The sequence below is a fragment of the Macaca thibetana genome, chromosome 4, assembly GCF_024542745.1.
Source record: "Macaca thibetana thibetana isolate TM-01 chromosome 4, ASM2454274v1, whole genome shotgun sequence".
NCBI classification, from domain to species: domain Eukaryota; kingdom Metazoa; phylum Chordata; class Mammalia; order Primates; family Cercopithecidae; genus Macaca; species Macaca thibetana.
In genome coordinates this window covers 114,737,489-114,753,502 of record NC_065581.1, presented here as the reverse complement: position 1 = coordinate 114,753,502, position 16,014 = coordinate 114,737,489, and the positions used below count along the sequence as shown (strand labels likewise).

At 40.8% G+C, this 16,014-nt stretch overlaps 1 protein-coding gene across 3 annotated transcripts in view; it reads right to left on the bottom strand.

The window, feature by feature from the left end:
* The window catches only part of LATS1 (large tumor suppressor kinase 1), a 58,521-nt gene that overhangs the window by 27,623 nt on the left and 14,884 nt on the right, over positions 1–16,014 (bottom strand). For 2 of the 3 annotated variants that reach the window (XM_050787139.1, XM_050787140.1), the window contains exons 2-3: positions 13,916–14,403; positions 7,129–7,276 (exon numbers count right to left, since the gene is read on the bottom strand). In XM_050787139.1, coding sequence (XP_050643096.1) covers positions 7,129–7,276; positions 13,916–14,263 — 496 coding nt within the window. In that variant the 5' untranslated portion in view covers positions 14,264–14,403. Of the gene's footprint in view, positions 1–7,128; positions 7,277–13,622; positions 13,721–13,915; positions 14,404–16,014 lie in introns of those variants that run through there. The other variant, XM_050787141.1, reaches the window with a different exon arrangement.

Here is a 16,014-nt window from a genome sequence, read left to right as displayed (position 1 = left end):
TCTCCAAGATCACCTCCTTTTTATTCATTCATTAAATATTTGGGGGTTTGTTTGTTTTTTTTTTTTTGACATGGAGTCTCGCTGTGTCGCCCAGGCTGGAGTGCAATGGCGCAATCTTGGCTCACTGCAACCTCCACCTCCCAGGTTCAAGCGATTCTCCTGCCTCAGCCTCCCAAGTGGCTGGGATTACAGGCGCCCACCACCCCATCTGGCTAATTTTTTGTATTTTTAGTAGAGATGGGGTTTCACTATGTTGGCCAGGCTGGTCTTGAACTCCTGACCTCATGACCTGCCCACCTGGGCCTCCTAAAGTGCTGGGATTACAGGCATGAGCCACTGCACCCGGCCCATTCATTAAATATTTATAGAGCATCAACTATATGCCAGGCACTGCTCTAAGCATTCCAATGACATTGGTAAACAGAACATCCCTGGCCCATGGGACCGACATTCTCGAAGGAGGAGCCAGACACAAAGCAGGTGAATAAATAAACGAGGTAACTTCAGGGAATGATAAATGCTCTGTGAATGAAACATAAACGGCATCAAATGATAGAGAGTAACGAGAGGATAGAAAGGGATAAGGGCTCCTCTGAGGGATAATATATGAGTTCAAACTGCACAGGCCAGGCGTGGTGGCTCATGCCTGTAATCCTAGCACTTTAGGAGGCCGAGGTGGGCGGATCACCTGATGTCAGGGGTTCAAGACCAGCCTGGCCAACATGGTGAAACCCCGTCTCTACTAAAAATACAAAAATTAGCTGGGTGTGGTGGCACATGCCTGTAATCTCAGCTACCCGGGAGGCTAAGACAGGAGAATCACTGGAACCCGGGAGGCAGAGGTTGCAGTGAGCCGAGATAGCGCCATGGCACTCCAGTCTGGGCTACAGAGCAAAACTTTGTCTCAAAAAAAAAAAAAAAAAAGACTGCATAAAGGTCCTGAAGTGGGAGCTTGGTATTTTCCAAGAACAAAATAAACCCAGTATGGCTGTAGAACAGTAAACGAGAAGGAAAACGTAGTATTAGATGGGATCTAAGAGGTAGCCAGGTCACGGACAAGGAATTTGGAAGAATAAGAAGCCGATAAAGGCAGAGGAGGAGTATGCTCTGATTAAGGATTTAAATTAACCTTTCAGGCTGGGCACGGTGGCTGACACCTGTCTCAAAAAAAAAAAAAAAAATACCCTTTTAGCAATATTATCGATCTTATTTTGTACTTGTTTAGTGAAACTCCAGTCAGGGATAATTCCAGCTATCTTTTTTTGTTGTTGCTTTTAACACTTACAAGAAAAAGTGATGCAATGGGCCAACTGATTCTACTATAATTTAGGATCAGCATCCTTGGATGGCCTCAGCACCACCAGGAAACTCTTTCTATAGTCTTCACTATTGCCAGTCCTCAGTCTTCTCAAATTGCCTGCCCCATTCCTCACTCATTACTCTAAGAAAATAACTTGGTTTTCTATTTCAGATAAAACAGCAGGCATCAGAAAGGACTCCCTTAGCTTCCCTACCTAACCCAGGCCCATTTGCTGCTGTTAGAGAAAAATGGCTGTTCCTCTATCTAAGGCTAATATTCCCTCATGCTATGCTTTGGATCCTATTCCTCCTGGTTTCTCAGGAAGCTTGCTTGATCCTCAAGTATCTCTTGAATATTTAATTTCATCCTCTTAACTGGAGTCTTCCAATTATCTTTTAAACATGTTTAAGTCTCTACTTAAAAAAATAATAAGACGACGATTCTCCTTCCACTCCCATATATAGAGCTCTACCTCAAAGTGTTATCTGGTCCACAAGCTGACATAAGATATATCACAAACTGACATGAGATTAAGTATGGAAACGGAGAGTGAGGATTGAGAAACATTTATAGAAATTTGACAGAATAAACTTATTCTGTTAAATACAATGATAAACTATTTAAACATATATATATATATTCCTTTTCTTTTTTTCTTTTTTTTTGAGATGGAGTTTTGCTCTTGTTGCCCAGGCTGGACTGCAATGGCTCACTGCAATCACCGCCTCCCAAGTTTAAGTGATTCTTCTGCCTCCGCCTCCCCAGTAGCTGCAATTACAGGCATGCGCCACCATGCCCAGCTAATTTTGTATTTTTAGTAGATTTTAGTAGAGACGGGGTTTCTCCATGTTGGTCAGGCTGGTCTCAAACTCCCAACCTCAGGTGATCCACCCACCCCAGCCTCCCAAAGTGCTGGGATTACAGGTGTAAGCCACTGTGCCCAGCCTAAACTTATTACTATTATTATTATTTTCTGAGACAGAATCTCGCTCTGTCACCCAGGCTGGAGGGCAGTGGCGTGATCTCAGCTCACTGCAAGCTCCGCCTCCCGGGTTCACGCCATTCTCCTGCCTCAGTCTCCCGAGCAGCTGGGACTACAGGCGTTCGCCACCATGTCTGGCTAATTTTTTGTATTTTTAGTAGAGACGGGATTTCACAGTGTTAGCCAGGACGGTCTCAATCTCCTCACCTCGTGATCCGCCTGCCTTGGCTTCCCAAAGTGCTGGGATTACTGGCGTAAGCCACTGTGTCCAGCCCTAAACTTGTATTTTTATGTCATTTAAAATTTTAACTTTCTTTTTTTTTTTTTTTGAGAAAGGGGCTCACTCTATTGCCCAGGCTGGAGTGCAGTGGTGCAATCACAGCTCACTGCAGCCTTAACCTTCTGGGCACAAGCAATCCTCCCACCTCAGCCTCTGAGTAGGTGGGACTACAGGCACATGCCATCACACCTGGATAATTTTTTGTAGAGCTGGGGTTTCACCATGATGCCCAGGCTGGTCTCAAACTCCTGAGCTCAAGCGATCCTCCCACCTCAGCCTCCCAAAGTGCTGTGATTACAAGTGTGAGCCACAATGCCTGGCACTTACATTTTCATTTTCTAGTAATTTATTGTATTTATAAAATTATGAATTGAATTCATGATGAATTGGAAATTTGAAAAATCAAAGGTCTTCACCATAGATGGTTTGAGAAGCACTACTCTTGCTAATGTCTTCACTCTCTCCTCCAGAAACACTTCTTGAAGGTATACCTTGTTTTTTTTTTTTTACTACTACATATCCTGTTTAGTCCTCAACCCACTCCAATCTGAATTATGCTCCCATGACATGACAAGTTACCTCATTTGCTAAACCCCCCAATCCATATGCTGAAGTCATAACCACCAGTACTATAAGATGTGACTGTATTTGGTAATTAAGATTAAATTAGATCACTAGGGTGGGTCCTAATGCAGTATGACCTGTATCCCTGTAAGAGAAAATCTGGACATGGAGACGGAGACTCAAGACACATGCACATGCAGAGGGACAAACATATGAGGACACAGCAAGGTGGTGGCCATCTGCAAGCCAAGGAGAGCGGCCTCAGAAGAAACTAGACCTGCCAGTAACTAATCGTGGACTTCTAGTCTCCAGCACTCAAATAAATCTTAATTGTTTAAGCCACCCAGTCTGTGTTATTTTGTTATGGCAGCCCTAGCAAACTAAAACACCATGTCACTAAAGTCAACAAGATTATTTTTTAGTTCTCATCTTGGTCAATATCTCTTTCTTAGCAGTATTTGGCATTTTGACCATTCCCTACCCTTCTTGAAATGTTCTCTTACTGTGGCTCCCAAAACACTGAAAACCTTACTGGTTTTCTTCCTTTTCATCTATTTCTTCTCTGTCCCCTTTGCAGGTTTACCCCTTCCTACTAGCTATTAAATAATAAGCTTGGTTGCAGGCCATCTTATTATTTTGATCTATGTAACATCCCTTAGGTGACCTATTTCATATGCCCGGCTCATACATACATACCCAGCTCCCTACTTGACATCTCCACTTGGAAAACTACAGCCAGATTTACGATCTTTCCCACCTAAATTCTATTCTCTTTTAACATTCCCTTTCTTAATGTCAGGTATTATCATCCATTTATTTTTCTAAGCCAAAAACCTAAGAGTTATCCCCTTCTATCATCACGCACCATATGTAATCTATTACCAAGTCCTTGTCAATTTTACCACTCCCATCCCTCTTAATTCATTCATTTTCTTCACTGCTTTTGCCCAAGTCCAAATTACCCTCACAAACTACTGTGTTTCCTATCACACCTGTCCTCATATCTATCCTCGCTCCTCTCTAACCCATTCTCATCCACTGCAGCCATCTTTCTGAAATACAAATCTAATAATGTTATTACCCTGCCTGAAACACTTCTACACCTTTCTGCTGCTCTTAGGAAAAAATTAATAAACAGAGTCAGGCCCCTATGCAGAGTCAGTCCCCTATGGACTTTTCCAGTCACATGTCACAATCCTGTTTTCAGTGCTCCAAGCATTTTCATTTTTTTTGGTGGCATCAAAATCTGCCAAAGCAGCCATGCATAGGGACACTCACTAATCCCATTCCCACTAACTCTGTACTTCTTCAGATACCAGCTTTATTACCAGTTTGTTAGGAAGGGCTTTTCTGATCTTCTTGATGCGGTTAAAAAAAAAAAAAAAATCCCACTATTATATGAGTCCACAGTACCACGTAACTCTCCTCTCTTCATTCACACCATATATAGCTGTAATTCTACACGTATCTGGGTGATTATTTTATCTCCCTTACTAGGTAAGGTCCACAAAAGGGCAAGAACTTACCCAATGCAGAACAAAGAGCCTGAAACAGTGGATGATCAATAAAAATGTGTTGAATAGGAAGAATGACTATAGCCCTCTTATAAATCAATTCTTTTTCTTTTCTTTTTTTTTTTTTTTTTTGAGATGGAGTTTCGCTCTTTTTGCCCAGGCTGGAGTGCAATGGTGCGATCTCAGCTCACTGCAACCTCCGCTTCCCAGATTCAAGCAATTCTCCTGCCTCAGCCTCTTGAGTAGCTGAGATTAGAGACATGTGCCACCACGCCCAGCTAATTTTTTATTTTTAGTAGGGTTTCTCCATGTTGGTCAGGTTGGTCTCTAACTCCTGACCTCAGGTGATCCGCCCCGCCTTGGCCTCCCAAAGTGCTGGGATTACAGGCGTAAGCCACTGTGCCGGGTATCAATTTTTAAAAGACAAAGACAGGCCAGGTGCAGTGGCTCACACCTATAATCCCAGCACTTCGGGAGGCTGAGGTGGGCAGATAACAAGGTCAGGAGTTTGAGACCAGCCTGACCAACATGGTGAAACCCTGTCTCTACTAAAAATACAAAAATTAGACAGGCATGGCAGTGTGCACCTGTAACCCTAGCTACTCTGGAGGCTGAGGCAGAAGAATTGCTTGAACCCGGGAGGAAGAGGTTGTAGTGAGCCAAGATCGCACCACTGCACTCCAGTCTGGGTGACAAGACTCCGTCTCAAAGGAAAAAAAAAAAAGACAAAATTAAAAGAGGTAAAATGGCAATTAAAAAATAACTAATAGGCCAGGAGTGGTGGCTCACACCTGTAATCCCAGCATTTTGGGAGGCCAAGGCAGGTAGATCACGAGGTCAGGAGTTCAAGACCAGCATGGCCAAGATGGTGAAACCCAATCTCTACTAAAAATACAAAAATTGCTGGTCATGGTGGCAGGTGCCTGTAATCCCAGCTACTCGGGAGGCTGCGGCAGGAGAATCACTCAGACCCGGGGGGTGGAGGTTGCAGTGAGCCAAGATCGCGCCACTGCACTCCGGCCTGGGTGACAGAGTGAGTCTCAAAAACAAATAAACAAACACCAAAACAAACCAATAAACAAATGCAGTGATCAAAGAAATGCAAATGTAAAATAAGACAGTGTTTCTATAACCATTAAACAGACAAAAATAATAATACCGAGGCTTTACAAACATAGGCATTCTCGTAGGAAACTGATAGGGAGAATATAAATTGGTACTACTGGTTGGGCGCGGTGGCTCACGCCTGTAATTCCACCACTTTGGGAGGCTAAGGCAGGCGGATCACTTGAGATCAAGAGTTTGAGACCAGCTGAGCCAACATGGAAACCCCGTCTCTACCAAAAATACAAAAAATTAGCCGGGTATGGTGGCAGGCACCTGTAATCCCAGCTACTTGGGAGGCTGAGGCAGGAGAACTGCTTGAACTTGGGATGCAGAGGTTACAGTGAGCTGAGATCATGCCACTGTATTCCAGCCTGGGCAACAGAGTGAAACCCCGTCTCAAAAAAATAAAAAATAAAATAATAAATTGGTATTACCTTTCTAGACAGCAATATCTATGAAAAGCCTTACCGTTTTTTAAGTTTTCTAAAACTTACTTTTAGGAAATCATTAGGTATACACAAAGATCTAGCTATAAGGATAATTACTACAGTGCTGTCTATAATGGCAAATATAAAAGGAAACAAAGTTGATGTCCAAAAATGGGAGATTAGTTAAATAAAGTATATGATACATCTTTTTTGTTTGTTCGTTTGTTTTGAGACAGGGTCTAGCTCTGTTGCCCAGGCTGGAGTGCAGTGGCAGGATCACCCGGGCTGAGGCAATCCTCCCGCATCAGTCTCTCAGAGTATTGAGATTATAGGTGTGAGCCACTGCAGTCAGCAAATAAGTCTATTTTAATGCAGCTATTAAAATTATTCTGTAGAAAACTTAATAACAAGTAAAATTGTACATGGTATATTAAGTGAAAAAAGTAGGTTTTAGTATGATCCCATTTTTTGCTTAAACAACAAGAATCAAAATATGCATAGATAAACCTATTCCGGTTTCCCATAGGAAAAAAGACTGGGAAACAAAATACAGCAAAATATTGTTATTAACAACAATGTTTTTATTTGCTTTCTAAATATTCTATGTTGATCATATTTTACTCTCATAATATGAAAAAAATGTATAAAAAGAAAAAAGAGTAGTCTGAATGATAGGATTTGGAGGGAAAATAGATTTATTTCCGCTGCAGTATTACCAATCAAATAGATCTTAATCTAGACTGCTGCTTACCAGAATTATCTTTTAACTTTTAAATGTGAGGACCCCATCCTTAAATTCATTTTGGGATAACATTATAACATTATTTTAATTTGAGACTTTCATTTACTGGGATGCTTTTAGAATTTCTAAGAAGAAAGATTTGATAGACTTCAGTATTTTTAAGCTACACAGAAAAAGAAGAGATGAGACAATAAAATATTTGGTTAATCACCTGGTTTCATGCTGGCATTAATAGGTCTGGCAGCTGCTGCAGCCATCTGCTCTCGTCGAGCATCTTGGTAACTCATTTTACTAATGAATTCAATTGCTGCTTCTATACTTCTGTTGTTAGTTTTCTGAAGAGCTTGTATAATCATATCCTGATATGAAGTTTAAAAAAAAAGAAACAAAATTTCAATCTTATAATAATGCAAGGGAAAGAACACTATGAGTTCCACTAGAGAAATCCATAATTATGAAGAACAGGGCCCCAAACCATGATATTAATGTTCTGTTTGTAGTTACTAAAAACCCCACACAAAATCTCAACTTAAACAGGCCAGACACAGTGGCTCAAGCCACTTTGGGAGGCCGAGTTGGGCAGATCACTTAAGACCAGAAGTTCGAGACCAGCCTGACCAACGTGGTGAAACGCAGTCTCTGCAAAAAAACACAAAAATTAGCCGGGTGTGCTGGCACATGCTTGTAATTCCAGCTACTCAGGAGGCTGAGACATGAGAATTGTTTGAGTTGTTTGAACCCGGGAGGTGGAGATTGCAGTGAGCTGAGATGACCACTGTATTCCAGCCTGGGCAACAGAGCGAAATGCTGTCTTGGGAAAAAAAAAAAAAAAAAAAAGAAAGAAAGAAAGAAAGAAAACAAAACCCTCTAATCTTCCAAATGTTTCTTTAGCATTTTCATCTTTAAGTAACATATTTCTATTTCCTTCTAGGACTAACGTATTTCTTAAAAGTGTTTTTAAATTTTTATTTTTTCAATACACCATTGTTGGCTTGAATTAGGATTAACAACTTCTTTGGGTACAATCATAGCAACATGATTCTGATTATTTTTAATTCTTTTTTTTTTTTTTTTTTCTGAGATGGAGTTTCGCTCTTGTTGCCCAAGCTGGAGTGCAATGGTGCGATCTTGGCTCACTACAACCTCCACCTCCTGGGCTCAAGCGATTCTCCTGCCTCAGCCTCCCAAGTAGCTGGGATTACAGGCGCGCGCCACCATGCCTGGTTTATTTTTTGTATTTTTAGTAGAGACAGTGTTTCACCATGTTGGCCAGGCTGGTCTCAAACTCACCATGTTGGCCAGGCTGGTCTGACCTCAGGTGATCTGCCCACCTCAGCCTCCCAAAGTGCTGAGATTACAGGCGTGAGCCACCGCTCCCAGCCTTCTAATTCTTATATAAACAATCAGAGACTATCAGATTGTTAAAAAGGTAGTAATAAAAACATCAGAAACAACTCTTTTGGGCTTAGTGTGGTGGCTCACACCTGTAATCCCAGCACTTCGGGAGGCCGAGGTGGATAGATCACCTGAGGTCACAAGCTCCAGACCAGCCTGACCAACATGGTAAAACCCCATCTCTACTAAAAACAGAAAATTGTCTGGGTGGTACATGTTTATAATCGCAGCTATTTGGGAGGCTGAGGCAGGAGAACCCAGGAGGTGGAGGTTGCAGTGAGTACAAATCATGCCACTGCACTCTAGCCTGGGCAACAAGAGTAAAACTCCATCTCAAAAACAAAAACAAACAAACAAAAAAAAACAAAACACGACTTTTTATATGAGTATTTTATTAAGCACACTGCCGTTGTGTATAGTAGTTCTGGCTCTTTTCCTCTTACAGATTACGTTTTCAGAGAACTGTATTACAGGAATGCAAATATAAGACAAAAGAAGATACTTAGACTATATATGATCATGTGATGAAGACTTCAGGAGGCCATATAGTAAGATGAAAAAAAAAAGAGGATTTGGAATCAGACGGATGTGGGTTTGAGTTCCAGCAGCTCTGTAAAGTAGAGTGACACCTGGCAAGTTATTTCACATTTCAGAGGCTCAGTTTCTTTGCCTGTAATAGGCTCACAGGGTTGATGTGCGGTTTAAATAAGAAAACACGTAAAGTACCAAGCACAGTGCCTGGAGCTAAAATGTTGGCTGCTCTCTTCCACTCCTTGTACTTTATGTTTCATGTAAACATAAATTACTCAGTATCATGCAGAGAGTATGCTGACATGCATTTTTCAAGAGGGAGGCAACTACTTTCTTGTCCTAGAGGATTCAGCATTTCAAATGACATTTTTAAATGAGAAATGGCTTAGTAAGACTAACGGGTGAACAGGCTACTGACAGATGATCCTCCTATGTGAAATGATAAGAGAAGAATGTGAAACCAACCAAAGAAAGGATGTGGTAAGAACTTATTGACTACCCAAGGTCATTTCTCCTTTTCTTGGAAAAAGTTACTGATTTTGTTGGAAGCAACAAGGGTTGCTATAAAAATTTTGCCATGCCTGCCTGATCTAGGTACTGGCCTTCCTCGACCCCGTTTCCTAGGCAACAGATATGACACCTGTGCTAGATCATGTTGCCAAGAAGTAAAATTCAAGACATTCCTAAGAGTCCCAGGCTCTGAAATCTTTAAGACGTTGAGCTAATCGTAATTATATAAACTGAATCACTATCTTGCTAAAAGCATTATTATTTAGATTGTTGTTAAACCAAGTATGTGCAAATGTAAAATAATAGAAATCACCCAGGTTAAAATTAATCGGGGAGTGTTCAATTTTAAAACTGGTTAAGTCAAGTGAACTCTACATGTATTTATGCTATTATTACACAGCAGTAACACCTCTGTTGGTAAGAAAATTATCACCCACTACCCTTTTCCAATATTGTGGGAATCATTTTTCTTTTTCTTTTTTTTTTCAGACGGAGCCTTGCTCTTGCCTGGGGTTGGAGTGCAGTGGCATGATCTCAGGTCACTGCAATCTCCGCCTCCCGGGTTCAAGCTCCTGCTTCAGCCTCCAGAGAAGCTGCCATTTACAGGAGCCCACCACCATGCCTGGCTAATTTATATTTTTTTAGCTAATATATAAAAGGTTTTGCCTTTTTGGCCAGGTTGGTCTCGAACTCCTGACCTCAAGTGATCTACCCACCTGAAGTGCTGGGATTACAGATGTGAGCCACCGCGCCTGGCCCATATTCTTGTTAAATGCACTAGAATTTCTGCCTTGTGATTTTGGTGATTACTATGCTAACCTTTATATTTTAATATTTATTATATTTATTGCTATGTTTTAAAATATTTTTTACATCTATAGAAACATCAAGCATTCATTAAGTGGAAACATCAAGCATTCATTAAGTGGAGGTGTTAGTGCCAGTGTGAAAAAAAGCACGCTCAAATCAGTAACTCTGGAATGGGAGTCTTTTTTTTTTTTTTCCACTAGGGACAGGGTCTTGCTCTGTTGCCCAGGCTGCAGTGCAGTGGTGCAACCAACCATAACTCATTGCAGTCCCAATCTCCTGGGTTTGAGTGATTCTCCCACCTCAGCCTCCTAAGTAGTTGGGGACTACAAGCATATGCCACCATATCTGGCTGATTTTTAATTTTTAATTTTTTTGTACAGACAGGGTCTCATTATGTTGCCCAGGCTGGACTTGAACTCCTGGCCTCAGGCAATCCTCCTGGCCTTGGCATCCCAGAGCACCGGAATTACAAGTGTGAACCATCACACCCAGCCAGAAGTTTTTTGTTTTTTTTTTAAAGGCAGAGTCTTGCTGTGTCGCCCAGGCTGGAGTGAGATCACTGCAACCTCTGCCTCCCAGGTTCAAGTGATGATTCCCCTACCTCAGCCACCCAAGTAGCTGGGACCACAGGAATGCACCACCAGGCCCAGCTAATGTTTTTTTTGTATTTTTTGTAGACTTGGGGTTTCACCATGTTGGCCAGGCTGGTCTCGAATGCCTGGCCTCAAGTGATCCACACGCCTTGGCCTCCCAAAGTGCTAGGATACAGGCGTGAGCCACCATGCCTGGCCGGAAGTCTTATGTGATAAGAAAATATGACCACATAATTATGCTTTTGTTTTTCATGCTTATAAGCAAAAATATACCTCAGTGATTGTATTATGTGCTCCAAGAATGCATCAATCCTATTTAACATTTATTCCTGTGAGAAAATCAATGTTGAAATATTTGAGATTTTAATTGTACAGGGTCACCAGAAACATACTCTCAAAAAAAAGGCACTATCTTGAACTTGGCCTAGCTAATAAAAGGAGTAGGTTAGGGTTTCTGAAATGATAAAAAGAATGAAGTGAAAACTAGATAATAATTTTGAAATACCAAGTTAGGATCTTGAACAAGATAAACTCTACAATATAATGGGATGCTACCAGAATGAGTGATTCAAGGAAGGAGAAGTAGACTGCCAGATTCTTTATATCACCGTTGGTGTAAATAACAACATACTTCCGCAGTGTCTGGGAAGTGAGGAACACTTCTGCCCAGCTGCTTCACAGTGTGGGAAGTGAGGAGTCCTCTATCCGGCTGCCCCACTGTCTGGGAAGTGAGGAGCGCCTCTGTCCGGCCGATGTGCAACCCTCCAAGTGTGAAGGGGCAGCCTCGTGTGTGATCTTTCTGCCCTTCCCACGTTTGCATTTTTGACATTAAAGTTTACTTTTTAATTAAAATATAAAATAAAATAAATAAAAAATACCATACTTCATTATTTGGACAAATGAGCTATGATGAATGTCTAAATACTTTCAGTAAAGCAATCTTGTGACAGTTTGAATGTGTAATTACAATAAAGCTATCATTTGTGTAGTAGCATTTCAATGAAAAAAAAGCACAAACGTATCTTTGTAATACAAACCAGTTATTGTTATTATTACCAATAATGAATAGAGCAATGACCAATGCCTTAGATTTCTTAAAACTGTCTTTATTAGAAAGAACTTTTAATTACCTTAAAGGTATAGCCCATGTCTGGTATGATTCACTATCCTGACTGATGGGTGGGGTGCACACACAGTAAGAGCTCCATAAATAAGTATTACTGGGTGACTTATCTGACATAACACATTACCACTCGGGGCTTTTATAGCTATGTGATTTCATAACTTCTCTTTGCTTAGCAATATGTAAAAGGAAAGAATAAGATCACTAATTATTCTTTGCCTTTTGGCTAAGGGATTAGGAAGAAAGTGCTTGGGACAATCTCCACTCAAGTCATTTCTTTAATCCTCCAAATACTAACCAGAAAAACATTATCCCAGGTCCTTCCCTCTTCCTCCTCTCTCTATTTCCTGGTCTAAATCCAGTATTTTTAGAACACTTAAGTATAAAAATGATAGAAAATAATATTAATCAAAAAAGTAAATAGAATGTGCCAGAAATTTTTTTTTTCGGCTGGGTGTGGAGGCTCACGCCTGTAATCCCAGCACTTTGAAAGGCCAAGGCGGGCGGATCACGAGGTCAGGAGTTCGAGACCAGCCTGGCTAATATGATGAAATCTCTACTAAAAATCTCTACTAAAAATACAAAAATTAGCCGGGCGTGGTGGCGGGCGCCTGTAGTCCCAGCTACCCGAGAGGCTGAGGCAGGAGAATCGCTTGAACCCGGGAGGCAGAAGTTGCAGCAAGCCGAGATCGCGCCACTGCACTCCAGCATGAGCAAGGCTCCGTCTCAAAAAAAATAAAAAATAAAAAATAAAAATTTTTTTCCTTCTAGTTTAGTTGTAAATCTCCCTTTTCAAATCCTTTACTATAATGCATACTTAGGTTCTCATTTTTCAAATTAAATAGAGATATTTATGGAAATTCAGTCACCAAAAAAACACAAAAAAACAAACAGTGAAGGAATTTTAAGGGTCGTTACCTTTATACAGTGAAGCTAAATATAATTTTCAGCTTCTTTACACTTTTAAATTGTTAACAGAGAATAGGTAATATTTTTGCAATCAGAAAAAAATTACTATAATTTTGAAAAATGTAATTAACTCTTTTTTTGAGATAGAGTTTCCCTCTTGTTGCCCAGGCTGGAGTGCAATGGCACGATCTCGGCTCACTGCAACCTCTGCCTCCTGGGTTCAAGCGATTATCCTGCCTCAGCTTCCCAAGTAGCTAGGATTACAGACATGCACCACCATGCCCAGCTAATTTTGTATTTTTAGTAGAGACAGAGTTTCACCATGTTGGTCAGGCTGGTCTGGAACTCTTGACCTCTGGTGATCCACCCACCTTAGCCTCCCAAAGGGCTGGGATTACAGGCGTGAGCCACCGCGCCCGGCCTAACTTTTGATTATTCACATTTAGTTACATTTTACATTGCCAATATGTGTCTGAAATGACTCCTGACACCTAAAATATTCATGCTTACAAGGTATGTTATCATAAGAAGCAAATTTTATTAATAACCTAAATGAAAGGGTTAAATATATGGGTTATGAAAAAACTTCAAAATGAATTCCGAAGAGAAATATTAAAGACTTGGCATAGTTAGCTGGAAGTGAAATTTTGTTAGTTTTTGTGAATTTAAGATTTGGGCCTGAGAACACAACTGCTTACACAAACTCATAACTATAATTCTTTCTCCCTACTATAAAGTTAAATTTCATATCCTTGGAACTATCATTTCCCCAACAGCCACTTAGTTAACCAAGCTTGTATTTCACACAAACAGATGTCCTTCCCCTACCCTCACCTGTGGCTTTCTTCAACTGCACTTCCATTCTGACTTCATGACCTGGCCTTTTAAATTCCAGAAACTCCAGAATTTAGTGATACATATCACAGAAGAAACTAAAGAAATAACAATTATTTTGTTATAGTAATTGATGGAATTATAAACATAACATTCTTTGCTGATAGAATACATAAATGTGTATACGCAGTTCAATTATCCTAAAGGAAACATTTTGGCATGTTATCACCCAAAAAGTGTTATGTAGCATAAGGTAAGAAGAATTCTTTCTTTTGTCTTTAAAACATTCTTACCTCATCAAATCCAGCAGCTTGCAAGTCTTGAAGCATCTGTGGATTAACTTCTGAAGTACTACGAGAAGAATTTGTTTCATTTGCAAATGGAAGCAGAGAGTTTCGAATTTCCTGCAAAGCTTTATGATGCGTCCCAAATTTGGGTGGATTTCTGACTTGTCGAGGATCTTCAGTTGACATTTTATTCATGTTATGTTCAGCCTTAGCAGCATCAGATGGTTTAGATAAATTCCTAAGGGATTCCCGAATTTCTTGCAACATTTGCCGGCTACTGCCAGTATAGTTACTGGCAGGAAAGGTCTTAGGCCTCATTTGTCTATATCCTTCTGGCTTTTCACTCCTCTTCATGAAAACATCTATATATGTAGCCCACACGAAGGACTTCTTTATTTGATAGATCCAGAGCTTTCTTCTGAGCAAAAGTGAAAATGATCCTTCAAGGAAGTCCCCAGAACTGTTAAAATTCTTTACAATATAAATAATTAACTCTATAAAAGAAAGAAAGAAAGGAAAGCTATAAAGTGGTTAATAAAGCAGTACCATGTATTAGAGGAAAAGTCCATTGATACAGGGGTTAAGAGATTCAGGTTATAGTTCTGACTCCATTAAGGATTACTCTGGGTTCAGGACAAGCTACTTAATTTCTCCATGCCTCTTTCCTAGCCTATAACCTAGATTTACCTCAAGTAGTAGCTATGATGATTAAAAAAAAAAAAAAGTTCTTTAGTAAGCATATAAAGCATATATACAAATACTAGGGATTATTAAGTGAACAATAAAGCAGGTAACCTCTCATTAACAACTTTACCTAGTGGATCAAATTTTAAATTTTACAAATCAGACTTCAATATTTCTTTAGAAGGGTATTGTTGCTTTAACTTTTTTTTTTGAGATGGAGTCTCACTCTGTCACCCAGAGTGCAGTGCAGTGGCATGATCTTGGCTCACTGCAAATTCTGCCTCAGCCTCCCCAATAGCTGGGATTACAGGCACCCGTCACTACGCCCAGCTAACTTTTTAAAAAATTTTTACTAGAGATGGGGTTTCGCCATGTTGGCCAGGCTGTTCTTGAATTCCTAACCTCACGATCTGCCTGCCTCAGCCTCCCAAAGTGCTGGGATTACAGGAGTGAGCCATCGCACGCCCAGCCTTTTTTTCTTTTTTGAGACAGACTCTTGCCCTATCATCTAGGCTGGAGTGCAGGAGTGCAGTGGTACGACCTTGGCTCACAGCAACCTCCGCCTCTCAGGTTCAAGTGATTCTCATGCCTCAGCATCCCAAGCAGCTGTGATTACAGGCGTCTGCCACCACGCCCAGCTAATTTTTGTATTGTTTAATAGAGATGGGGATTTCACTGTGTTGGCCAGGCTGGTCTCGAACTCCTAGCCTCAAGTGATTCTCCTGCCTTGGCCTCCCAAAGTGCTGGGATTACAGGCTTGAGCCACTGCACTCCTCTGCTTTAAAAGGATTTTTAAAGCACTATTCCAGAAGGTCCCTTTATGCTTTAAGAACAGATGCCTGAGTTTATTTTCCAAGCTATGAACTGGGACTCTGATATGGTTTGGATCTGTGTCCCCACCAAATCTCACGTCAAACTTTAGTCCCCACTGCTGAAGGTGGGGTCTGGCGGGAGGTGGTTGGATCTTGTGGATGAATCTCATAAACGGCTTAGCTGGATTTACAGTACTCCTGTGAGTACTAGAAAAGCACAGCACTTGTAATGGAAAGCAACAACAAAAAATGAGATTGAAGTACTTGTTCAGGGGCCGGGCATGGTGGCCCAGGCCTATAATCACAGCACTTGGGAGGCCAAGAAGGTAAGACTGCTTGAGTGCAGGTGTTTGAGACCAGTCTGGGCAACATAGGGAGACCCTATCTATATTTAAAAAAAAAAAAAAAAATTACTTGTTCTGTTAATTAGTAGCAATGTGGACTTGGGCATTTAATTCTCTGAAACTGACTCCTGAGACATAAAGTGGTTATCAACATCTACCTTATAGATTGAACTAGGATTAAGAGGAACAATGCCGCACAAGTAAAGGAATATACACACAAGTATGTGAAGATGTAGGCTGTTCCTCGCAACATCATTTATAACAG